Here is a 26,848-nt window from a genome sequence, read left to right as displayed (position 1 = left end):
ACATTATCAAGTGATTCCTGAAATCGCCAGTGCATTTTCGAAGCCATACGAAGTACAAAAACAGTTTCAATTGAAGTATGCCTACTGTTGAACAAATATGACGAAAAAAGCACTGCTGCATTATTATAACATCGGTATTTTAAAAAAGAAACATCTAAAAGCAATATGACCATCTCAAATAACTCAGTCAATATCGGGCATGGCATTTGAGCATGAAACTAAACGCATGTAATATGCAGCGCATTCAGTATGTTAATAAATGTTAATATCCCAACGCATCCTATATTAGATTAATCAGATATGTATGTAGCTAACCCAGACATCACTACGAAGCCATGCCAGACTTTGAAGCCATGCTTCTCTCTCTTCTCACGTCTGTACTTTGGACCGCATGCTGTGGCAAGCTAAACAATCAGAGCTCAGGGTGCCGCCCGTGCTGATATAACCATTTAGCAAAAAATTTTTTTAAATGTTCCATGATCATCGTTTTCATGATTGATCATCACAGTCACGGCCGAATACTCGATCACTGTTGCACATCCCTAAAATAAATGAGGATTGGAAAAAATAAATTCACAGATCTATTGCAAATCAATGTGAAATGTCATTTTTGCACCACTATTGTCAACAAAAGTTATTGCAAAATATAATGACTGTTTTCAAAAAGTTTCCCGAACACTCCCCCGGTCAGTCGAACAAACATGTTTATACAACAGTTCTTTCTGCTTCTCGAATATGATTGGCTGAAAGGAGTGCAATATTCTAGTGATAACATAACTCCGAAATTTCAACCACTCATGAACCCGCCGAGAGCAGCCAGTTACATGCATAATACACAATACAGTGAGCTTTTAATACAGTAATACAATAAGCTTTCCATGAAGCAACTCAAAATTCCTTCGTTACTAGTTCTAAAGTGACATTTTCGAATTAGTAACGGAGGCTTGGGCTCAGCTGGTAAACTGTCAACTTTAGATTTAAATCCGTGGCAGAAGGAAGTAGTTCTATATATGCACAGTGTTACTTGCAAAAAAAGTACTTCAAAAGCTAGTCACACCAGTTAACTACAACTAAAATCATGGAAATTGCTAATTAATAAAAGTAAACTGAAATAAAATATTTTATTTCTGCTAGTTTTCACAGTAATATTTCTCATTTTAATTTTAGTTTAACCTGATGTACTAAAATACTGAAATAAAAATAAAAAAACAGACATTAGACGCATAACAAAAAATAATAAAAATTATAAGATAGTTTCAAAAAAGGTAAAATGAAAATATAAAATTCTAACTAATTCAAACTCTTAATAAAAACTACATAAAATCTCAATGATACTAAAGTAACACTGTCACAAAAATGAGAGATGCAGCTTTCAGTTTACTCCCCATTACTGCTTCTTTCTGAAACACTATAAGAAAAGATCAGCGTCTAGCAGAAGAGATTTCAACTTTACTGCCGTCCATCTGTGAGGAGGCTTGACTAGGCCTGCCCTGGATTATTACTTAATTGCCAGATGTCATTTTCCTCACTGCTTACACAACAGTAGCGCAGATAAGGTTTCAAGTCAAACTCCAAGGTGTTCTTTTGGTAGAAAAGACACAATGGGACAGCGAGTACTATTAGAAGACAGAATTCACCAGCAGGTGTTTCAGAATTATTTAAACATTTACAGTTCATTTTAGGAAGAGTGTGATGAAATAAGATCTAGTGTCTCAATCTTTTGAAATTAGGTGTGAAGTAACATGGGTGTGATTCTCGTACATAAGAGCTTGCAACTAAAATGTGCTTTCACATCTCTGTGTTGCCACAGAGCAAAACATGGTTTTATTGAGGATACACTTGAGTGAGATTTTACTGTGGCTCAACCTGAAGCTGGCTTTGCTGAGTGACTCAGGATAAGGGTGGGGACAGATGACGAAATACAGCAAAGGAGAACTGAGCGAGCTAATGACATGTTCACAATCTGACCATCTGCCTCTAAACCTCATCCTAAACTCAAAACAACCTCTGTTTCCTGTACACTCAACAACACCACTGAAAAATTGTGCTGAGAGTTTCACCATCGGACACAAATGTTTTTTGACAGTTTCTAGACTGATTTTGAGGGAAAATCTTTGAAGTTCTCTGAATTGTGAAAAAAAAAAATGTGTGAAATTAAATTAAATATATAAAAAACAAGCAAAGACCTCATTAAGTAGACAAAAAATATATATATTTTCATCCCTTATGGAAGCTTGTTTACACCATAGTATACAAAATATTTTTTATATCTTAAAACCTTTTCTCTCAGAATTCTGAGTTTACATCTCTCACAATTATTGTAAAACAAAAAGAATCAGAACTGTGAGAAAAAAAAAGTTGTAATTACCCTGTATTCATTCATTCATTCATTCTGGAAACAAGCCCCTGTTAGTTAGTTAGTTAGTAAGTTAGTAAGTTAGTATGTAATCCAGTTTAGATTGACCCTAAAGGTAACAACCGTCACAATATTTGGATAATGAGGTCAAAATAAAATGAGCATGTATAGGTGATCTAGGCCTATACAGCTGAACCAATGTGTCTATTTGAAGCACTGACAAAATTCTTGCTAAGTGCTAAGACCGCTGACACCAAAATAACAAGAAAAGTCCTCGGTGAAAAAAATTATTACATACAGTGCCTTCTCCTACGGCAGCAAATAAAATTTTTCTTCGTGATATTTAGCGCAAGGTAATCAGGAAGTGACGATTTTGTTCTCTTCAACTCACTGGATGAAAATGGTGCTTTATTCGCAAATGTTTTATGCGATATTACAATTTTACGCATAAGTGTAATTCGTAACTTTGGATGGAAACATAGCTACTGAAACTTCTGTTTATCAAGATATAATCAAATGTGTTTCTGCAAGTCTGCATTTTGGTAACATACATACAACACCTACTAGTTTCCAAGTTTGACTATATTTGAGTCACTACAGGGTGGCTGACCACAGATGTGTGAAACACCAACCAAATGCAGAGCATGCAACAGTTCAATCTCTCCACAGAGTATGTTCTGAAAGTTTAAAGTATGTTCAAAAGTTTGGGATAACTATGATGTGTTCTAATGAAGAAACAAACTCATCTACACCTTGGATGGCCTGAGGCTGTGCACATTTTCAGCAAATGTTTATTTTTGGGTGTTTTTTTCAAATATACAGACTACACCAAAGTGTCTTTTACAATTGGACCAAAACTCCCATCAATCCACAGCGCTGGACATCAGCTTGGCAGTACCAGTGAACTTTCGCTCAACAAACTGGGAAGTGTCTGGAGCATAACACCGCTTTCACGGCTGGGTGAGGCCTCTTCCTGTAGTCTGCAGAGCCGCAGGAAATACTTCAGGCCTTATTCATACCCCTGAGCTGCTCTTCTGTCAAACTGACAGATGTGACGAGGCGGAGAGAAGACTGCTGCTACTGTCTACTTGCTCACCAGACACAAGAGCAGAGTTCACGGCAGCACTCTTCTTGCTCTCCTGTCCTACAGCATGTCTGCTTCACCTACAGGCTGGCTGGGAGTCGTTCTGTTAAGAAGATATCGGCTGAAAAATAATACTGTATTTTTTAACAAATAAATGCAACTTTGGTGAGCATAAGAGATTTCTTTCAAAACCTTTCCGACTTCAAACTTTTGAATATACAATTTTCTTATACAGATTTAAAAAAAACAAAACATAAAACAGCTGTAAAAATGACTTAAACAGCTTTACAACTTAAATAATACATATATTTTAACAGAAGAATTCATGTAAGTGCTTTAATAATACTATAATTCACATTTCTGCTTTTAAATCCTCATTTACATGTACCATGTGATCTACATTTTAGTTTTTTTATTAGGAAAAAGAGGGAGGAGATGAAAATATCTGTTTGCTGTAATCAGCATTATGCCACAAATGCTGTCAACTTAGCTTCACTTGAACTGAACCCAGAATATTCCATTAACAAACCAAGCAACTTCTTATGGTAAATCCTCCAGTAATCTCCTCAAGAAGATTTGTGGCGTGGAAGACTGAAGGCAATAAGTAAATGAACAAGAGCAAGAAAATAATAAAAACTGGACAATATTGTGTGCTGGAAAATGTTAGAGAGGTAGAGAAAGCGAGCGGAAAACAGGCAAGACACATGGTTGAGTACAGCCCTGCGGCGGGAGACAGCGAGTGCTCAGCCCAGCTGGCCCAATGCTGGATCACGTGCACCGGCCGTACCAACCTCTGCCAAACACCACAAGCCAAACCTGCCAAACCTGCACACATCAGTGCTTCCTGAAACTGCTGAACATACAGAGAGATTCATGAAATTCTTTTTTTTCTTTTTTTAATGAACTGGTCAAAAAGACTGACAAGCTTCTAATTCAGTCTATCAAATCCATCACTGAATGAACTGACGGAAAGCAATGTAACTTAAAGGAACACTCCACTATTTTTGAAAATAGGCTCATTTTCCAACTCTCCTAGAGTTAAAGAGTTGAGTTTTACCGTTTTCGTTTTTCCTATTTAAAACTTGACTCTTCTGTAGTTACATCGTGTACTAAGACCGACGTAAAATGAAAAGTTGCGATTTTCTAGGCCGATATGGCTAGGAACTATACTCTCATTCCGGCGTAATAATCAAGGAACTTTGTTGCCGTACCATGGGTGCCGCAGGCGCAATGATATTACACAGTGCCTGAAAATAGGCTAACTTCCGTCAACATAACCAACGTGACCACCTGCTTGCACAGGGAGCGTGCTGGGGACTATTTTCAGGCGCTGCGTAATATCATTGCGCCTGCTGCACCCATGGTACGGCAGCACAAACTGTTTAACTCTAGGGGAGTTGGAAAATGTTCCTTTAAGTATTATTTATATACTAATATTTATTCATATTTTCAATTACTTTTTATTTTATAGTAGTTTTCATTTTAATTTTTAAAATTATTTTATTTTTTAATTTTTAGCAATTTTGTTGTGCTTTTCATTTTATTATTTTTTTTATATTTCTGTTAATTTTATTTTTATTTCAGTTTTAATTTGAATAATTTGAGTACTTAAACTTATTTTATCTCAGTAGTTGCAAAGCAACATTTCTAATATTCATTTAGGCTAAGTTTTTCATTTAATATTTACATATTATTTCAGCTTTATTTTAATTATCAAAAAAGATTTGTAATAGTTTCAGTTTTAGTTAACAATAACAACACTGACCACAAGTCATTACTTCCAGTTACAGACTCGTGAACAACAAGTTTGTGAACGTGTGAAATGTTAGGATCATGAGGTTTAAATCAGTGATAAAATGTTTCATTAAGATACTTGAAAACATTTTTTAAATATTAATAATTGGCTAGTATGTAGCTCAAGTACTTTCATATTGGGGGGAAAAAAAATTATACAGAAGTTTAATGACAAGATTTCACAAGAAAGTTGGTTGCCAGCGAGATATTTTAGTCATGCTAAACACTTTACAAACACTTCAAATTCCAAAGCTATTTATGTGAAGCCTCATTAAGTCCTTGTCTGTGGTTTCCTTCCTTAAAAGTTCATGCCTCGGTGGGCCAGTTTCAGACCTGAATAACGTCCACTTTGGTCTGAAAGGATGGGACCGAACACTTTTACCATCATCCTTTAATCTCTCTGAGGACAAACATAATCTTGTTATCACCACATTAACAACGTGACCTTACAGAACATGCTATAGCTCAAAATAACAGCAAGACATGTCTGAGGAAACCATTTCAAGTGACCTCAGAGGCCCATCGGTAATAATCTAATATTAAGACAGAGTCTTAACTTTGATAAAGAATATCTCTTTGGTTTTGAGACTTTAGTCTTTGCAACTTCAGGGATCTTATCTATGCACAATCAGCTTGTAACACTCCAAAGAGAAAGGAAAACTTGAAATCGCATCATATGACCCCTTTAAATATTTAAGATTTAATAATCTAATATTAAAACTTAAAATGTAGGCTGACAACAGTCTTTCTCTGTGATACTGGTTCAGTTTGGTAGCTAGTTTGGCCTAGACTGATGTGACAAATTACAAGGATCTTCATTCTATTTCTTTGCATTAAAAACGTATATTAATTTAGTTTTTGCGGTGGTTGGTTACTGGTATTGACTCTGTTATTGTGACACAGCCTTATCTATTTCAGAGCTGCTGATGACACAGGAAATGAATCAGGAACTCTTGAAGCGTGCCTTGCCCATATTAGTACCAAATTTTTTCAAATGCTCCTGTGTGTTTCTGTGTGAGCGCTCGGTGAAGAGCGTGAAGCGATGATCATTGTAGCCAATCACAGTCATATCTGTTGAGCGCGTGAACGCATTGGCCAATCAGCACTGTTTAAGAATCCGCTCAACAGCGCTCAAATCTTAGCGGGAAATGGACGTTTTTTAAATTTCAGTACCGACTGGTACGTAAGTCGGTACTTTTGACAACACTACTGTCACTTTGTCTCCTCTACTAATTGAAGACTCTGCTCTAACAACAGTCCTGTACAAGAGCTGAGTGATGGGAAAAAAAACAATACCTGACTCATAATGAAATGCTCATCTGTTAGGATGTTGTCCTGTGGTCAGCACATCCTGAACCTGCAGGATCAACTTATAACCTACAGGCCCGAGGCCGGAGACGTGTGGTGCTGAGAAATAGTGAGCCGCTGTTCGCAAATTGTTCCCAAAATCAAATCAGAGTGTCCATAATACAATTCACCCTCTTACGTACTTATGATGCCGCGACAGCTGAGAGAGACTTTGTTCACTTCTATTTTATTTAATAGTCTTTTCCTAAACTTGTCATTTTCTCACATCTTGCAGGATGATAGTTAATCAGTTTACATCAACATGGTCTTGGGTCTCAAAACCAAAGGAGGGATTCTTATTTCAACATTTGAACATGATACATAGTTGATTAAAATAAAACTGAAGTCTAAAATAATATAATTGCAATATATTGGCTAAGCATTCACGTCTGGATTTGCATGCTTGAGAGCATGTTTTGGCCTAAAGGTGTGGTCGCATTAGTGAAATTCTGGCGAAACATTGCAGGCCAAAAAAGGCACATTGTTTATTATAGCATTAGCAATGTATAAAGCACAGCTCACACAGAAGTCACTTTTAAACCAAGCAGATTTTTGTTGCTCAACAAAGCTAATTTGCATGACTAACTTAAACAAAATTCGCAATAACTTTTTCCTGAAACTCCCAACTGCTTGGATTCATATTGTAATAGCTGGATTTTGCCCACAAATTTCGCTGAGCAATGGTAAATGTGGCCATACCTTAAAAGTGGAGTCAGATAGCAATATTACGTAAAGGCAAAAAAAGATCAATTGTAGCAAACATGCTGTTGTAGCAAAAAAAGACCTATATTGTCAATAGCATAGCAATGTAGGAAGCACAGCTCACATGCAAGTAACTTTTTAGTTTTAAACCAAGCAGATGTCTATTGGTCAATGCTGCAAATTTGCATGACATCTGTGTGGGGAACTTTTTCGGCCTCACACGGAACTCCCCAAGGTGTAGATTTCTATTGAAATAACTAGATTTCATCCACAAAATGTTGCAGAGCAACAGTAAACGTGACTGCACTTTAACACTGATAAAAAAAAGCTCATCATACACTCCTAAAACTGACCTGTATTGATCAATGTCCTACAGCACAAAGAGAAACTATTCTTTCAGCTGAAAATAACTGGTTCCAAATCATCTGGTCTAGTATTTAAAACTGTGGTGCCAATATTCAGCATGCATTTGTAAGGTATACAGAACACCACTGTTTAAGATACAGACAAATCATACAATTTATTCTGGTCTCAGAGATTTTAATGCTACCTAGGAACTCCAGTCAAATGCACACACCGCAAACACACAATAAAAACTTTCAAATGCAAACAAACTGCCAAACATAGATTTCCTCGCATAACCGCTCATGTAAAACAGGGACAAAGCCAAGTCACAGTGGTTAAAGATGCTACATGTGCACCAGTTTGCACACCCTGTACTGTCAACAAATCGAAAGTCACATGACTGGATCACTGCTGCTTTATGACGCTTGTAACCAAATTCAGGACCAGACATGCCAACACAAACTGGTTTTCCGATTCATCAATAAACCGCACGTCAACTATTAGTGAAAGCAATTGAAACTGAATACTAGTTGTCAACAAATGAAACGAACATTAACTTTTCAACTTCAAGGTTTTAAGTTAAAACTATACATAGGCTATTTAAAGAAAAATTATGTATATTCAAGGTCCTGTAACTATGGGGTATAACAATATATTGTGTCAGATTATATTAATAATAAAATATATCAATTAATAATATATGACAATATTTAAAATATATATAAAATATTATACAAAATGAATACAAAAACGAAAATCGTGGCTAGCGATTATATAAACTTCACCCAAAAAGGAAAGTTTGGACAGACTTAATTGAAGCTTTTATTGACATACAAACAATGATCAACACTCACACATCTGAGCTTCCATCTTTACTAATTATTATGAATAAATTAAATTATAGCCTATTAAATATATTATTTAATAAAATACAATATTTAAAAAATATATGTTAGCAGAATCATGAATATTTTTATTCTGGTTAATGAACAGTACTTTTTGTTATTTGTTTATCATATATCTAATATTTTTTAAACCTATTTTGGCTTTGTTTAAATTACTGTAAGGGTATCATTTTATGAGAATTTATCAGTATCATGCATTTAAAAAAAAAACATGTATTGTTACATCCCTCAGCAGTGACAGTATTCTTCATGTAAAACTAATATATTATAAGGAATTTAATGATTATCAAAATACCATAATGACAAACTGTCAAACCGATGCATTACAGCACTAAACAAAGTATTACATGTTTGAGAGTAATCAAAATGAGATATATAAACAGAGGTGGTACCGGCATGTAAATTGAGGTAGTAAATTAAAATGTTAAATAAATGTCCTAACGTTAAATGTTAAGAGTGAAGGTGGTCTGATTGAGTCCAGACAGAGACTTCAGTTTCTCCTTTCAGTCCAACTCAGACTGTTACCGAGTAAAAATCTGCTGGCGAAACACTCTCAACCTCTAGTTATGAATTTTCCAAAAATGAAAACAAATGAATAGAGTTTCCTAGTAACATATGTGTGTTTACACCGGATGAAGAAACTGGCTAGCACATCATCTAATTTAGCTAACAGTGCTGACTGTATGATGCTGCCAGCTAATACACACATTTATAGCATTTTAACACGAGCAATTGATGAATATGGCCCATTAACTATTATAAAAACACAAAAAAGAAGAAGAAGAAGCTATTATAAGCCGCTAACTCACCAATGCACTGGCCAACGGGAGTGCTGTACGGATTCCCCAACAAGAACTCCATCTTGATGACAACAATAATCCGCCGACAGCGAGAGGCTGGCGGACAGCGCGCGTAAGCCCCGCCCAGAGCGCTGTTTGATTGGTCTAGACAAACGAAACTTTTAATTGATTGGTCAATACTCCTGTTCATCACGGGACTCAAGTTCCTCTTTAAAAGGCTCTTAACGTGCGAAAACGTATGGAAACGACCTTATAAAAACATAAATTCCAGTTCACATGAATTTATGGGCATGTTTGCTTTACGCAATTATGTTATTTCATCAACATTTGGTGCATATTGTGCACGTGAAATATTATCGTATTTCTAACAAATCCACAAATTTGCTTTTAGGTCCATGAAGGATCTTACAAATGTAAATAAAATCTTACTCGAAAAATATCGCTAACAGTTAACGTTATATGGTTCATTATAGCTAACTAACTAACTAAATAAGCGAAACAAGTGATACATTGATGCCACAGAAAGTTTCTACTATCATATCAAATAATTAAAATCAGGTTCAATTAAAAAAAAAAAAAAACGAAAACGAAAAGTAACGAAATTCTATTTTAATTATTTTAGCCCGCCTCAGCTACTGAAATCTCCGGAAGTTGCAAGCGGTAGTCAGCGGTTGCTAAGCAACAGCGTTGGCGTCCAGCAGACGTGTGCTTGTTCCAGGCAGGTCTGTTATCAACTGAGAGTTTATTACCAAATATGAGCTTTTAATACAGAAAAAATATATAATACCTTTGAAATGATGACTGATACAATGTTTTGACATATTTTATGGTGACAGGTCTCCAAAATAAGCAATTGCTTTATATGCACTAGATACTGCGTAATTGCCCTTCTGATCTCCGTGGGCCATGTGTGTCTGCAGGTTATAAACGGCTCCAGTCACCAGAAGCAGTGGAAAATGAACTGGCAACAGGATGAACCTAAAGTAATAGATGAGGAGATGCTAAAACAAGCAATTGAGGAACAGGGACCTCAGGGACAAGCTGGAGATATATCCAAGAAAGAGGGCATAAAAATGGTTTAAAAGTCATTCATTAAAAAAAAAGAAGAATTCAAATATACAAACGCAATGTTGCTCATTTTATAAACGTAATCAGCTTTGAGAATGTCGCAAATGCACTGAAATAGGTTATGATGGAAAGTCGGGTAGAAAACAAAAGTGATGCATTTGACCATTTCTCAAACAAGAACTAACTGGCCTGAAGGTGTGATTTAAAAATAAAAAACAGGTTAAAAAAAAAAAAAAAAAAAACGAAAACTAAAAGTAACGAAATTCTATTTTAATTATTTTAGCCCGCCTCAAAGCTACTGAAATCTCCGGAAGTTGCAAGCGGTAGTCTGCGGTTGCTAAGCAACAGCGTTGGCGTCCAGCAGACGTGTGCTTGTTCCAGGCAGGTCTGTTATCAACTGAGAGTTTATTACCAAATATGAGCTTTTAATACAGAAAAAATATATAATACCTTTGAAATGATGACTGATACAATGTTTTGACATATTTTATGGTGACAGGTCTCCAAAATAAGCAATTGCTTTATATGCACTAGATACTGCGTAATTGCCCTTCTGATCTCCGTAGGCCATGTGTGTCTGCAGGTTATAAACGGCTCCAGTCACCAGAAGCAGTGGAAAATGAACTGGCAACAGGATGAACCTAAAGTAATAGATGAGGAGATGCTAAAACAAGCAATTGAGGAACAGGGACCTCAGGGACAAGCTGGAGATATATCCAAGAAAGAGGGCATCCAGTATGAAGACGTGCTACAGCTAAGACTAGACTACAGGAGTATGAACATCACTGATCATTTCACACCTAAACTGTATCATTTTATTAAACTAATTCAGTTAATGTTTAATATAAATTTGTGGATATTTATTTATTTATTTTTTAAGCATATTTTACCCCAAAATCAAGAGAATATATATATATATATATATATATAAATTTTCACATTTCATTAATGAGAATTGCATGAGAAAATGGTACAAAAATATGGGTCTTTTCATAATATAATTATATTGATGTTTTTTTGTAGACATCCTGAAGATTTACCACCTGTGGCATTTCACCTCTTTAAAAAAACTTCAGCTGGATAATAATGTTATTGAGAGGATTGAAGGATTAGAAAACCTCACTAATTTGGTCTGGCTTGGTGAGTTCAGGTTGTCTTATTGATGTCAAAACAGATGCGGACACTAATAATCTGTAACTCCTGTATTCCTCAGATCTGTCATTTAATAATATTGAAGTGATTGAAGGACTGGACTCTCTTGTGAAACTTCAGGACCTGAGTTTATTCAACAACCGCATTTCTGTCATTGAAAACCTGGACGCGCTGCAAGACCTGCACGTCCTCTCTTTTGGAAACAATGCAATTGCTCAACTTGAAAATGTAAGCCAACTGTATTTTAAATGATACGTTTGTGTGATAAAGCGTTTCATTGTATGCAGCTATCCACTTATCCAATTAATTTAATTAATCCATGAACGTCACTCAAACATAAAGCTGAAGAAACTCATATCCAATCCCGCAGGTGTTATACCTAAGAAAGTTTAAGAATTTACGCACTCTCAATCTTGCGGGAAACCCCATCTGTGAGGAAGAGAGGTACAAGACATTTGTGACAGCGTATCTTCCAGACTTAGTTTATCTGGACTACAGACTGCTGGATGAACAAACGGTAAGGAAGACATTAATTAGTCATTTCTAATTTTTTGACTGCTTTATAAGACCTGCATATTATTGTGGTTGTTTGGCTTAATTTTGCGGCTGTATGGATATCTCTCGTGAAAAGGAAGCACACTAGCATACTTTTACAAGAGTACTTGTTAACTTTAAAATAACATACTTAAGTTTGAACTGAATGTAATGTAAATACTTTTTAATTACACATTTGTAATGAAGTTGTAATTTATTTAAAATGTTAACTTAAGTTTAATATAAAATAACACACTGCAGTTCAAATTCTAATCAAGTACTTTAGTAGTCAAAACATCAAAATAAGTGTACTTCTGTAAGTCATGAAGGTGTACTCTCTGTGAGTACAATGGCAACAGTAATGTACAGTATGTGGAAAATAATGTGGTTTTTTTTACCTTAAACCGCATAAACACATTTCATTACACCAAATACACAAAATAATGTTCTTTTTAGCAACATCATATGACCCCTTTAATATTTTATCTGCAAGTACAGTTTTGAAGTACACTAGAAGTACACATTCAGTACAATTAAGCACAAGGGACAGATAACATTTGTCCTAATGTTGCTCTTTTATTCTTATTATATTTTAGTTCTGTTTATAATGAATATGTGTTACATGTATTTACATATATAGCGTGAAACTGCCAATACAAAGTATAAGTATGCAATTGAGGGAATGCAACAAAATGAGCTGCAGAAGCAGCAGGCAATGGAGGCTCAGAAGATCAGCAACGAGGAGCTTCAGCTGCACAAGGTGACCACCATTACCATTTAGATAAAGGATTCTAGGATTCATAATTCAGATTTACACATTTACTGTAATGAAGTCCCTCTTACTTTTTTCTACCGGACTAGCCTAGGTAATATATACTCTTCACACTGGTGAATAAATATTGCTTCCTTCTTTTACAGGATGCATTCGTGGAGTTCTTGAATGGACCTCAGCTCTTTAACAGCATGTTTGATGAAGATCCTGATGGGGAGAAACTGGCTCTCCTCCCTGGAATGGAAGCATTGCTTGAGTCATATCCTTGTCAGGAATGCCAAATACAATAGAACTGCTATTAAAAATACTGAAAGGCCTCAAAACAATCCATTTACCTTGACAATCCATGTACATTTAAGAGCAAAATGGAGGCACTGTGTGTGCAGATATTTGATGCGGGTTTGACTCAGCATGCTCAGAGAACGGCTGAGGTGGAATCCTTTTTTACCTGTTCCCGTGAGGCAGTTGCTGACAATCGGCAGAAAGCAGCACAAATAGCAGCTGACTTTGAAAGCTCCAGGAGGCAGGTTAGTTTCTTCTCCCTCAGGCAAGCTGGGAAAATGATACAAGCAAATTCTCACCAGCTGGACACAACAAAATGCTCACAAATGAAATTCCATTCTATTGCAGAAAATAGTGGAGATGCACCAGATCACAGATGTCGAGCTACTTGAAGACCACATCAGTTCCTGCCAGGAGCAGGCCAACCAGCTCTCTGAAACCCTCATGAGTCTGGAACTGCAGCTGGTGGACCAACTGGAGGTCAGAATAAAAAACCTATAGACATACAGTATATTGTCACAGGAATTGTTGACCCAAAAATGTAAACATTTAGTAAAAATGTACTCACCCTCAGGCCATCCAAGATGTAGATGAGTTTGTTTCTTCATTTGAACAGATTTGGAGAAATGTAGCATTACATCACTTGCTCAACAATGGAGTGAATGGGTGCCGTCAGAATGAGTTCAAACAGCTGATAAAAACATCACAATAATCCACAAGTAATTCACACCACTCCAGTCCATCAACTGATGCCTTGTGAAGCGAGAAGCTGCATGTTTGTTTGGACTGTTTTTGCTCGTAAACAGTGCTTGATGTGTGCATATTTCTCTCCTGATTCAGACGAGATGACTTTCATTGGAGAAAGCAATATTATGGATAGAGGACTTCTTAATTGATTTATTTATTACAGACATGCATCTTCACAAGATGTTAATTGATGGACTGGAGTGGTGTGGATTATTTGTGGATTATTGTGATGTTTTATCAGCTGTTTGGAATCTCATTCTGACGGCACCCATTCACTGTAGAGCATCCACTGGTGAGAAAGTGATGTTACGCTAAATTTCTCCAAATCTTGTAAAGAAACAAACTCATCTACATCTGGATCTGGATGGCCTGAGGGTGAGTATATATATATATTTTTTAGCAAATTTTAATTTTTGAGAGAAATATTCCTTTAATGTATTATTATATATATGGACCATATCGTAACACAATAACCGAATAGAAGTTTCACAAATCTGCTTTTTTTAAGGACATCTTCAAAGACTTTGAGAGGAACATCTCAGACATGGTTGGAGGGTTTATTGAATATGTGCAAGGGATATATCCTTTTGTCAACAAATCCTAAACACACACACACACAAATACATTTATTCAAAAATAGTTCTTTGACTCTGGCACACATTTGCACAGTGCCGAGACCTGGAGAACCAGCACCATGAACAACAGCTTGAGATTGCCTTGGCAACACTGGAGAAGGTGGTCAAAAATGAGCTAGAGGAGGAAATACCTGATGATATGGCCATGGTCAGTGGAAAACAGTCTTGATCGCTTAACGTAGAAGCAAAAAATCCATTATAATTAATGAAGAAGATGTCATGGTAATTATTTATGTCCCAGACACATATTTTTAGTATTGATTGCTGTTTTGTCCTCATTTCTTATGCTGCTATGTAGCTGTTGGTAGATAAAGACACAGTGACCAATGCAGTCAGTGCTTCCCATGACACCCACCTGCTGAAGATTGATAACAGGGAGGATGAGCTACTGACGCGGATCAACAACTGGATGAGCGGACTGCTGAAATCAGTATGTGATAATGAACACGCTTCCTGTGCTTTTAGACATTAACAATAATATTATATTATATTATATTATATTACTCTTTTATTTAATTTTTTTATTTTTGTCATAGTGTAGCCTACCATGCAGTTGTCCAGGATCACATTTCCTGTGCCTGAACTTTAGACTAATTAACAATTTTATTTATTTATTTAAATATTGTATATTATACTAATTTATCAATTATATATTAAGTATTATTATTATATTATATTATATTGTTTTGTCACAGTGCAGCCTACCACGCAGCTGTCCTCACAAAGATTTTTTATTATTAAATAAAATGTAAATGTTGGAATCTTTTTGTTTGTGTTAATAGATACATGATGAAGAAGTGAAGAGGAATCGCAAGCGCATCTCAGAGATCCGAAACTACGTTAGTTACGTGAAGGATGAGCTGGAGGACATGCGATTGTCTGAGCACCATTAAAATGTTTCTCAAGTCAGATTCATAAAAAAAATAACTGTAAACTAATTTAGCTATGTTTGTTGTTAGTAAACAAGTATGCAGCTGTATTATTTTATTAAATACAGAGATGCATTAGTTTTAAAGTTTTTTTTGTGTTTTATGCAATGCTGCCATCTACAGGGAAGTACCAGTGTTACAGCAATTCCATTTGTTGACTGTAAGAGAGAGCTGTACATAAAAGGGCATTTCTCAAATGCGGTGTAGGCAGTTATATATATATATAAATTTAGCATTACAATTACACATATCTAAATTTACTAAAGTTCCCATAGCTAACACAATCCTTTCTGCGAAAAATGTGTTTCATGTACTTTATCACAATATCACACATTAAAAAATATCATAATACCAACAAGAATGGTACTGTTTATATATTTATACAAACTGACGACAGTTAAACATGTTTAACTGGCAAATTCGTTGTTTAGAAACAGCTGTCACATCTTCAACATTAACGACTCCCAATATTTCTACAGTAACGCTTCCATCAAGTAGAACTACAAATCCCTTCATGCTTTTCCCAACGCAGCCAATGAGCATTCAGCGTCATTGTTACTCGACGTCCGTCATCCAATCAGTTACCAGCATGCTGGGTCACATGACTCGCCGTTGAGCGCCCTCATTCTGCAGTGAAGGGGACGTAACCGCGCGTCCTGCGGGAGAAACTCCGAAACTTACGCATCGCGCTGTCAGTGTCGCGTTTTCTCCCGTTCCAGCGCGTCATATAAGCGCTGCTCGGCCGCTTGAGCTCGGGGAGAGCCCCGCGGAAGCGATCGATCATGCCGGTCCGTACTGACTGCTGTCAGGGCTCGCCGCTGGCCTGCTTGGCCTCGGCCTCTCTCGTTCCGCCCCCGCCGATCAATACCCAGCAGCCCGGCGTCAACACCTCTCTGCTCTACAGCGGCTCCCAGTTCCGCGGCTACCAGAAGAGCAAAGGAAACTCCTATGATGTCGAGGTGGTTCTGCAGGTAAACATGTATGCTTAGCAACGAGTGAGCTCCCTAGCTAGGCAGCATTCTGGATTTCAACGCACCTACGAATCCAAATGACTGTGCTTGTCCAGAACTGCTGTCTAGGTAGAGTTCACGGTGACTGCGAAGCTCTAAAATGTTGTTTGTTTGTTTGTTTGTAAGTAGGCAGTCTACTAGGTAGTTTTGTGTCCAGAAGTGCTGTCTAAGTAGTTTACATACAGTGGTGGGCAAAATTAATAGAACACTAGTATTTTCACCAGCTAAAAAAATGGTTTTATGTCAGTTATTTCTATCTTTTGCTGTAGTGTGTCAGTAGGAAATATCAGTTTACATTTCCAAACATTCGTTTTGCCATTAATTGTAATGGAATTATTCATTGCAATAATTGAAATGGAAACTGATATTTCCTACTGACACACTACAGCAAAAGAAAAGAAACCATTTTTAGCTGGTGAAAATACTAGTGTTCTAATAATTTTGCATGTGTAATATTTATGTGTGAAACACATTTCCATTTCTAATATTTTATGTCGGTGAATCTGCAGTTACAGTCAGTATGGATCAGTTACCCATTTTTGCCAATTTGAGTGTCATAACTTCATGTTTGAGACCAGGTTAGCACTTTCTAATAGTTTTATTGAATGTTACTGCACTGACCCACATTTGCAGTTCTGTTCATCCTTGATTTTATTAAAAAACCTTTGCTTTGGACCCACAGCACGTGACCATGGAGGACTCGTACCTGTGTGGATACCTCAAGATCAAAGGTCTGACAGAGGTGAGACCGACTCGTGGTCAGTGTGACTGCATAATCATACTGTGATCTGTTTACTAAATCTGTAATGTGGTATTTAGTAGCTGGTGATCAGTGTATGACAGGATGTGAGATAAACAAAAGCTACTCTTGTTTGTGTGAGAGTTTCTGCTTTTGTGGTCTTCTGGTTTGACTGCGATACTGGAGCAGTGCACAGTGGGTTTGGACACGGATCTTTAAAGTGCTGCTGTCCTCACACTGATAGTCAGTGATTTCATCAAGATACAGAAGCCTAAATCCACTTTAAACAGCCGAATGCTCTAAGCTTTATTGATCTGCAGCACAGTTATAGTGTGTCAAGGAATAATAAAACCGATATGACAATTGGTATTTTGATATCGGTTGTTTCCCTGAAATTGCATAAAAGCATACTTTTTTTTCCCCAGTCTAGTCATCTATAACTCCAAACAAGCAGATTCAAAATGTTTAAAAGAAAGAAATTAAATTTAGTTAAAAATAATCAAAGAATGGTTGTTATCCATTGTTTTCCCTAAGAATTTCAGAGAAGAATGATATTTAATCATTTTCATGTCGGTTTTCACTAATATTGTGAAATATTTTTTACAATTTAAAATAATTCTTTTCTATTTGAATATGTTTTAAAATGTAATTTATTACATAATTATAAATCAGATTTTTCAGCAAGCATTACTCCTGGTTTGATTCATTTGGTGACTGATTTTGTGCTCAAATAAAAAAAAAATCTTATTATTATCAATGTTGAAAACAGTTGTGCTGCTTAATTTCTATTTTATTTTTTTATTTATTTGAAACAGAAATCTTTTGTAATTTTATAAATGTCTTTACTGTCACTTTTGATCAATTTGCTGAAAGTGTGAATTTATGAAAATAAAATGAATAAAAACATAAAATAAAACAAAAAATCTTTGAACAGTAGAGTATTTTTATTAAAACATTCCAGTATATAAAAATACTACATGAATACTTCAGTAAGCATTTGGTGCAATTAAACCATTAAATCAGAGTTTTGAATTAGTTATTTTAAATGGACACTTTGTACTGATTAATGAAAATTAATTGGACTTAACCAACTTTAATGCTATACTTAAGTTTAAATAAGAAACGCTATTAAAACATCAAAACGTCACGAGACGAGGAAGAATGGCCAAATAAAAAGTGCACTGACAATGATGCGCTATTCATTTGATGTTCATTTGGTTTGATGATCTTTTTCGAGAATAATTATTGTGTCAGAAATGTATATCATATCACAGCAAAGCTGACTGAAGGCAAAGCATTACTCATCCCGCTCTGCTGCTCTCTGTAGGAATATCCCACGCTTAAGGGGGTTTTAGGGTTTTGCCCCTTAGCTGTTATAAATTCACTGTAAACCACGGCTTCACGGGGCTTATTGCTTTATTAAAATATATAAAAATAGAAAATTTTAAATTGTAATAATATTTCACAATATTTCTGTTTTTACTGTATTTTGTAATCAAATAAATCCAGCCTTGGTGAACATAAGCGACTTCTTCCAGAAAAATCTTACTGACCCCAAACATTTGAACGGTAGTACATCCATAGAAGTTAAATAAACATATACAAATCTAGTGAAATTGTGTAAATAAATCAAATGTTGTGTTTGTTTGTTTCAGGAGCATTGTTTTCCCTAAGAATTTCAGAGAAGAATGATATTTAATCATTTTCATGTCGGTTTTCACTAATATTGTGAAATATTTTTTACAATTTAAAATAATTATTTTCTATTTGAATATGTTTTAAAATGTAATTTATTACATAATTATAAATCAGATTTTTCAGCAAGCATTACTCCTGGTTTGATTCATTTGGTGACTGATTTTGTGCTCAAATAAAAAAAAAATCTTATTATTATCAATGTTGAAAACAGTTGTGCTGCTTAATTTCTATTTTATTTTTTTATTTATTTGAAACAGAAATCTTTTGTAATTTTATAAATGTCTTTACTGTCACTTTTGATCAATTTGCTGAAAGTGTGAATTTATGAAAATAAAATGAATAAAAACATAAAATAAAACAAAAAATCTTTGAACAGTAGAGTATTTTTATTAAAACATTCCAGTATATAAAAATACTACATGAATACTTCAGTAAGCATTTGGTGCAATTAAACCATTAAATCAGAGTTTTGAATTAGTTATTTTAAATGGACACTTTGTACTGATTAATGAAAATTAATTGGACTTAACCAACTTTAATGCTATACTTAAGTTTAAATAAGAAACGCTATTAAAACATCAAAACGTCACGAGACGAGGAAGAATGGCCAAATAAAAAGTGCACTGACAATGATGCGCTATTCATTTGATGTTCATTTGGTTTGATGATCTTTTTCGAGAATAATTATTGTGTCAGAAATGTATATCATATCACAGCAAAGCTGACTGAAGGCAAAGCATTACTCATCCCGCTCTGCTGCTCTCTGTAGGAATATCCCACGCTTACTACATTCTTTGCTGGGGAGATCATAAGCAAGAAACGGCCTTTTTTAACCAGGAAATGGGACGCGGTATTGATCTGCAGCACAGTTATAGTGTGTCAAGGAATAATAAAACCGATATGACAATTGGTATTTTGATATCGGTTGTTTCCCTGAAATTGCATAAAAGCATACTTTTTTTTCCCCAGTCTAGTCATCTATAACTCCAAACAAGCAGATTCAAAATGTTTAAAAGAAAGAAATTAAATTTAGTTAAAAATAATCAAAGAATGGTTGTTATCCATTGTTTTCCCTAAGAATTTCAGAGAAGAATGATATTTAATCATTTTCATGTCGGTTTTCACTAATATTGTGAAATATTTTTTACAATTTAAAATAATTATTTTCTATTTGAATATGTTTTAAAATGTAATTTATTACATAATTATAAATCAGATTTTTCAGCAAGCATTACTCCTGGTTTGATTCATTTGGTGACTGATTTTGTGCTCAAATAAAAAAAAAATCTTATTATTATCAATGTTGAAAACAGTTGTGCTGCTTAATTTCTATTTTATTTTTTTATTTATTTGAAACAGAAATCTTTTGTAATTTTATAAATGTCTTTACTGTCACTTTTGATCAATTTGCTGAAAGTGTGAATTTATGAAAATAAAATGAATAAAAACATAAAATAAAACAAAAAATCTTTGAACAGTAGAGTATTTTTATTAAAACATTCCAGTATATAAAAATACTACATGAATACTTCAGTAAGCATTTGGTGCAATTAAACCATTAAATCAGAGTTTTGAATTAGTTATTTTAAATGGACACTTTGTACTGATTAATGAAAATTAATTGGACTTAACCAACTTTAATGCTATACTTAAGTTTAAATAAGAAACGCTATTAAAACATCAAAACGTCACGAGACGAGGAAGAATGGCCAAATAAAAAGTGCACTGACAATGATGCGCTATTCATTTGATGTTCATTTGGTTTGATGATATTTTTCGAGAATAATTATTGTGTCTGTGTCAGAAATGAATATCAGATCACAGCAAAGCTGACTGAAGGCAAAGCATTACTCATCCCGCTCTGCTGCTCTCTGTAGGAATATCCCACGCTTACTACATTCTTTGCTGGGGAGATCATAAGCAAGAAACGGCCTTTTTTAACCAGGAAATGGGACGCGGATGAGGATGTCGACCGAAAACACTGGGTAATAAATAATGTCATGATTCAGTGTGAGCATAATGCTCTACACTCATGCATCATGACTCAAATGTGAGTAGAACCTGATCTGCTAAAATATGTTTTTCTCTTCTTTTTCCTCAGGGGAAGTTTCAAGCATTTTATCAGTACGCAAAAAGCTTTAATTCGGATGATTTCGACTATGAAGAACTAAAGAACAGTGACTACGTCTTCATGCGGTGGAAGGTATACTATATTTCATGAATAAAACCATATGCAGTACTGTTCAAATGTTTGGGCTCAGTAAGATTTTTCTTAATGTTTGAAAGATATATTAATACTTTTATTCAGCAAGGATGCATTAAGTTGATAAAGTGTCAGTAAAGGCATTTGTAATATTACAAACGATTTGTATTTCAAATAAATGCTGTTCTTATGAACTTTATATTCATCAAAGAATCCTGAAAAAAATATTATGTATCAATATTAAGCAGCACAACTGTTTTAATTATTGGTAATTATAAGAAATGTTTTTTTGAGCAGCAAATCAGCATATTATTATGATTTCTGAAGGATCATGTGACACTGAAGACTGAAGTAATTATGCTGAAAATTCAGCTTTGTGTCACAGGAATAAATTGCATTTTATAAAACGGATAGTTCCGACCTTGATTCTGATTGGCTGAGCCGCGTTCAAAGCTGTTGTAAATTACACTACAAACATACACCTTTGTTTACTTCTGTGTGTTGCTCGGTGACCACTTTGTTGGAACCACAACAGTTTCTGAGGAACTACATTGTTTGTAGCGGAAGAATACTGTTTTTATTTATATCATTACACTTTATTTGCTGTTTTATTTTGTGAAACCGTACTACGTATATGGAATAACCGTTTTATAAAAGCAACAAGCCCCGTGAAGCCGTGGTTTACAGTGAATTTATAACAGCTAAGGGGGTTTTAGGGTTTTGCCCCTTAGCTGTTATAAATTCACTGTAAACCACGGCTTCACGGGGCTTATTGCTTTATTAAAATATATAAAAATAGAAAATTTTAAATTGTAATAATATTTCACAATATTTCTGTTTTTACTGTATTTTGTAATCAAATAAATCCAGCCTTGGTGAACATAAGCGACTTCTTCCAGAAAAATCTTACTGACCCCAAACATTTGAACGGTAGTACATCCATAGAAGTTAAATAAACATATACAAATCTAGTGAAATTGTGTAAATAAATCAAATGTTGTGTTTGTTTGTTTCAGGAGCAGTTCCTAGTTCCAGATCACACAATCAAAGACATCAGCGGTGCTTCCTTCGCTGGCTTCTACTACATCTGTTTCCAGAAGTCTACAGCCACCATAGAGGGTTACTACTACCACAGAAGCTCTGAATGGTATAGAATTTAAAAAAAAAATGTTTATCATAAATCTTCAATATATATCACCTCAAGAACCCAATTTTAATCCTGTTCTTATCAGGTATCAGTCTTTGAACCTCACACACGTCCCTGAACACAGCGCACCCATCTACGAGTTCCGGTGACACTGAAGTCCTCCAGGTGAATCTACAGCGGACAGAGGAAATGGACATGAGAGAACGAGAGGAACTGTCTAATGATTACGCCCAGGACTCGGCTGTCCTCTCCCCTCAGTGAAAGAATAACCAGAGGTACAGATGATGGAGGAAGGAACTCTTTCAGGAGACTCTCTGCACAAGCCGATCAAGCGAGTGGGATTCGGGGATTCGCAGCAGTGTTAGCTGCTAGAGTTTTTAACGCCTCTGTCCTCCGATCATCTTAGAAAACTATTTTTATCCTTAAGGTTTGGGGATTAAAATCACAGTTTTTCTTTGCCCTGGATGGAAGAGCCAATGGTGATATTTTTCGCCTTGTAATTTGATAAAAGAGCATGGCCAATCTTTGTTTTAATTTATTTTGAATCATTCTGTATGAAAAGACTGTGAGCGGGACGCTGTATACAGACACTGGGACGTCTTTTGAAGACGTATCAAAGATACAGTGTGCGATATGATGGATACGGAGAGTTGCTATTGTCTGAGGCTTGCTCGGCCCTCAGACGTTGTTTTTTTATTAATGTAAGGTGTATCATCAAAAGTCACATATATAGCAGCTGGGTCTTTCGCTTCTACGTGTGATATATTTTTTATTATGAGATGAAATGGAGTCAGGTGTTTTGGAAAGAGGTATATATATTATCCCATGGTGGTAAAGCTATTTGTAAGATCATGTGACACTGAAGACTGAAGTAATTATGCTGAAAATTCAGCTTTGTGTCACAGGAATAAATTGCATTTTATAAAACGGATAGTTCCGACCTTGATTCTGATTGGCTGAGCCGCGTTCAAAGCTGTTGTAAATTACACTACAAACATACACCTTTGTTTACTTCTGTGTGTTGCTCGGTGACCACTTTGTTGGAACCACAACAGTTTCTGAGGAACTACATTGTTTGTAGCGTTTTGCGCTCCTTGTTTTGCTATGCAACCTGAAAAAGCTCAGTTTATAAGAATCTCAAGTATATGGAAGCCTGTTTCCACCACGCAATGTGAACATAAAGTTTTTTTTTATTTTTTTATTACACAATTCTTAATTTATTTCTGGCAAGTCTGAGTGTATATCTTTACATTTTTAGTTAGCATCTCGCAATTCCGACTTTTTTCTTGCAATTCCAAATCTCTATCTTGCAATTCGAACTTTTTTTCTCAGAATTCAGATTTAAAATCTTGCGATTCAAATTTTTTTTCCTTGGAAATTCAAGTTTATATCTCGTAGCTTTGAATTTTTACCTCAGAATTTCTCATTTATATCTCGGAATTCCAGGAAAGAAGAAGTCAGAAATTTTTTTCTTGGAATTCTGAGTATGTATCTCGCAATTCTGACTTTTCCCCCCAAAATTCTGAGTTAACATCTTTCAAATGGCCTTTTTCCTTCGAATTTTGGAAGTTTATATCTCACAATTTTGACATTTTCAAACCTATATCTTGCAATTCTGACTTTTTTTTCTCGGAAATTCAAAGTTAAAACATCTCGCAATTCAAATTTTTTTTCCCTTGGAATTTCACATTTATATCATGCAGCTTTGACTTTTTTTCCTCAGAATTTCAAATTTATATCTCAGAATTCCAAGAAAGAAAAAGTCTATTTTTTCTTGGAATTCCGAGTATGTATCTCGCAATTCTGATTTTTTTTTTGTCACAGAATTTGGAGTTAACATCTTGCAATTTTAACTTTTTTCATCTGATTTTTAAAGTTACATCTTGCAATTCTGACTTTTTCCTTCCCGGAATTCTAAATTAACATCTCATCATTTTGACTTTTTCTCTGAGAAAATAAAAAGTTGGAACTGAGAGAAATAAATTCAGAATTGTGTTTTAAAAATTCGCAATTAACTTTTTTTGTTTTTTTTTTCTGAGGTGGAAACAGGCTTCCTTACAAGTAGGGTTGCAAAAAGGTGGAAAATGTCCAGTAAATTTCGGAAACGTTCCAGAAATTTTGGAAACTTTCCAGGATTTTTTGGAATATTCCAGGGATTTTTGAAAAGTTTCCGGAAATTTACCGGAAATGTTCCACCCCTTTGCAACCCTACTTACAAGTCTCTTAGGTTTGAGAATAATCACTTCTCACTTGTTCACTTTAATGTTGACAGCTCAGAGAGTATTGATTGGTATTAGCTCCAATGTCACGCGGCGTGTCGGAACGCAAGGCTGCAGAAGCGTAACGTGGCTTTCAGTCCTTGCCGAAGATGTCATGATGAATAATTAAGTGTTTTTATTGGAGGGCTCAGGAAGACTTTTCAAAGCAAACAGTCCAGATGGTGGACAACACTGTTATTTGAAACTACCCATCAGCCTCGAGGCGCAATTTTTGACAGCCGTGATCTGATGCTACGGCAGCTCTGGTGATCTACATCCCTTACAGCCTAACAACGCACAAAATGTAACGGCTGAGGCTTTAAGGAACCTCTCACGAGGTGCTGAAAGATTGGGAGACACATTTATGATACAAAACCCATTTAAGCTTTAGTCAAACCCTTTGCCTTAAAAGTCAGATTTGTCTATAAACCACTTTTATAATCATTCGTTTTAAGCTGTGTACAGAAAGACTTATAAGAATGTGAGAGTTACGAAAAGGCGTTTGAAATGAAAGATTGCTGCACCTCATCCGCCAAAACCTCCTTTTTAATTGTAGACTAGCAAGTGTTTAACAACAGGTTCACGCCACATTTCAACCTAGCTATGTTGAGATGTCCCAATGACATTTTGTACATAGAAAATTCTTTATTTTGGCTCATCCCATGGCCAAATTCCACTAATGCTGCACATTAACGCTCATGCAAAATGTCTCAAACACACCCAGTAATTGACATGTTTTGCAAATATGTGTAAATTTGACATCTGTTCCTGTTTGGGTTCTTTTGTTGTCCTTCAAACCAGAATTGTGGTCACAGAGAAATGTTTATGAAGACGTAACATGTTTGTTTGCTGCGCCTAATAATCTGCTGCCTGAAAGTCAAGATTTATTTCAAGAAATGCTAAGCAAATGAAAGGCCACTGCACATGCTGTTACAGTACAGAAGGAGGGGATGTACATAATAGGGCTGTTTGTGGTGTACACAAATGATTTCATTCTCTACAATTATGAGTGATCTTTTTATTGGCACAAAAGGATAAGAAAATAAAGACTCTATTGAACCGGATGCGAGTTTGTTTGTTTTGTGTGTGTGTGTGTGTGTGTGTGAGAGAGAGAGTTCAGGACATTGATCGACTTTTCTCAAACTGCAGACGGAAAGTGAAATGAAAGTGATTTGGGTTACTCATAATGTATTACACATAAAGGGATGCAAGCGACTCTCTCAACCACTAGATGGCGTACTATCATCTCTTTAGTACTATCACCCTTTTCTCCATTGTCACGAGTGTTTTGGACTTTTGTCCTATTGTTTATTAGCTATCATTCACACCAGCATTTCACTTTTATCACTATATTATGCCATGTGGCTAACAGTAAGCCAACAGTAATACACCAACAAAATATTTCCCAGCACATTGCATATTTCACAATGCACTTGACGTCAAAACTCAAATTAACACTGACCGTTCTTTGTATTATTCTGTGAAAGCGAATGCAATCCATATGATTCACAACAGGAAATGATGGACTTCAGGAGGAAGTCCTTTCACAATGACTGTCTTAAAGGAAGAAATCAAGTTACAATAGTGAAGAGGTTATATAATGTTATACCTTTGTGCTAGGGATGCTCATATTGACCGTTTAACCGTTAACCGAAAGTAAGAATTTTAACCGATTAATACTATCAGTTAAACGGTTTGAAAGGTTTTTATAGTTTTTTTGTACGTTTTTTTTTTTTTTTCCACAAATATTTTTTAAGTTTGCTGCATGGTAAAAGTCTATGGAAGCCCGTTTCCGCCACTGAATAAAAAATAAAAGAGGTAATTGCGACTTTTTATTTCACAATTCTTACTTTTTTTCTCGCCAGTGCAAGTTTACATCTCGCAATTCTATCTTTTTTTCTCAGAATTGCATGATATAAACGTCCAATTGCGAGTTATAAAGTAAGAATTGCGAGATATAAACTTGCAATTCTGAGAACATATCAGTCTTTTCCCCCCTAAAAATTGGACTTTAACTCGCAAATGCGAGTTTATATCACGCAATTCAACTCGTAATTGCGAGTTTATTTCTCACAATTCTGAGAAATAAAGTCAGAATTGCGTTATATAAACTCGCAATTGCGAGACATAAAGTCGCAATTCTGAGAAATAAAAGTCGGAACTGCGAGATATAAACTCACAATTCTGACTTTATTTCTCAGAATTGCGAGTTTATATCTCTCAATTATGACTTTTTAACTCGCTATTCTGAGAAAAAAAAAAGTCAGAATTGCGTTATATAAACTCGCAATTCTGAGAAATAAAGTCAGAATTGCGAGATATAAACTCACAGTTGCGAGAC

At 35.3% G+C, this 26,848-nt stretch overlaps 3 protein-coding genes across 3 annotated transcripts in view; 2 read left to right on the top strand and 1 right to left on the bottom strand.

The window, feature by feature from the left end:
* Window positions 1-9,406, bottom strand: part of tom1l2a (target of myb1 like 2 membrane trafficking protein a) — a 38,241-nt gene extending 28,835 nt beyond the window's left edge. Inside the window, exon 1 of the mRNA XM_016533750.1 lies at window positions 9,343-9,406. Coding sequence (XP_016389236.1) covers window positions 9,343-9,394 — 52 coding nt within the window. The 5' untranslated portion in view covers window positions 9,395-9,406. The remainder of the gene's footprint in view (window positions 1-9,342) is intronic.
* A 1,330-nt stretch (window positions 9,407-10,736) lies between these two features.
* drc3 (dynein regulatory complex subunit 3) lies at window positions 10,737-15,416 on the top strand. The gene is made up of 13 exons (XM_016533749.1): window positions 10,737-10,786; window positions 10,985-11,174; window positions 11,425-11,541; window positions 11,615-11,781; window positions 11,924-12,070; window positions 12,728-12,847; window positions 13,006-13,118; window positions 13,212-13,386; window positions 13,490-13,621; window positions 14,397-14,467; window positions 14,548-14,671; window positions 14,822-14,953; window positions 15,306-15,416. The coding sequence occupies exons 2-13, from the start codon at window positions 11,021-11,023 to the stop codon at window positions 15,414-15,416; spliced, it is 1,563 nt and encodes a 520-aa protein (XP_016389235.1). The 5' UTR covers window positions 10,737-10,786; window positions 10,985-11,020.
* Window positions 15,417-16,074: 658 nt separating this feature from the next.
* On the top strand, window positions 16,075-23,090 carry gid4 (GID complex subunit 4 homolog). The gene is made up of 6 exons (XM_016533755.1): window positions 16,075-16,423; window positions 17,145-17,204; window positions 20,777-20,884; window positions 21,001-21,102; window positions 22,119-22,249; window positions 22,335-23,090. The coding sequence occupies exons 1-6, from the start codon at window positions 16,235-16,237 to the stop codon at window positions 22,396-22,398; spliced, it is 654 nt and encodes a 217-aa protein (XP_016389241.1). The 5' UTR covers window positions 16,075-16,234; the 3' UTR covers window positions 22,399-23,090.
* Window positions 23,091-26,848: the final 3,758 nt, after the last annotated feature.

The sequence above is a fragment of the Sinocyclocheilus rhinocerous genome, unplaced genomic scaffold (genome assembly GCF_001515625.1).
Source record: "Sinocyclocheilus rhinocerous isolate Xijiao unplaced genomic scaffold, SAMN03320098_v1.1 scaffold275, whole genome shotgun sequence".
Taxonomy (NCBI): Eukaryota; Metazoa; Chordata; class Actinopteri; order Cypriniformes; family Cyprinidae; genus Sinocyclocheilus; species Sinocyclocheilus rhinocerous.
This window is presented reverse-complemented; position numbering and strand designations above follow the sequence as displayed.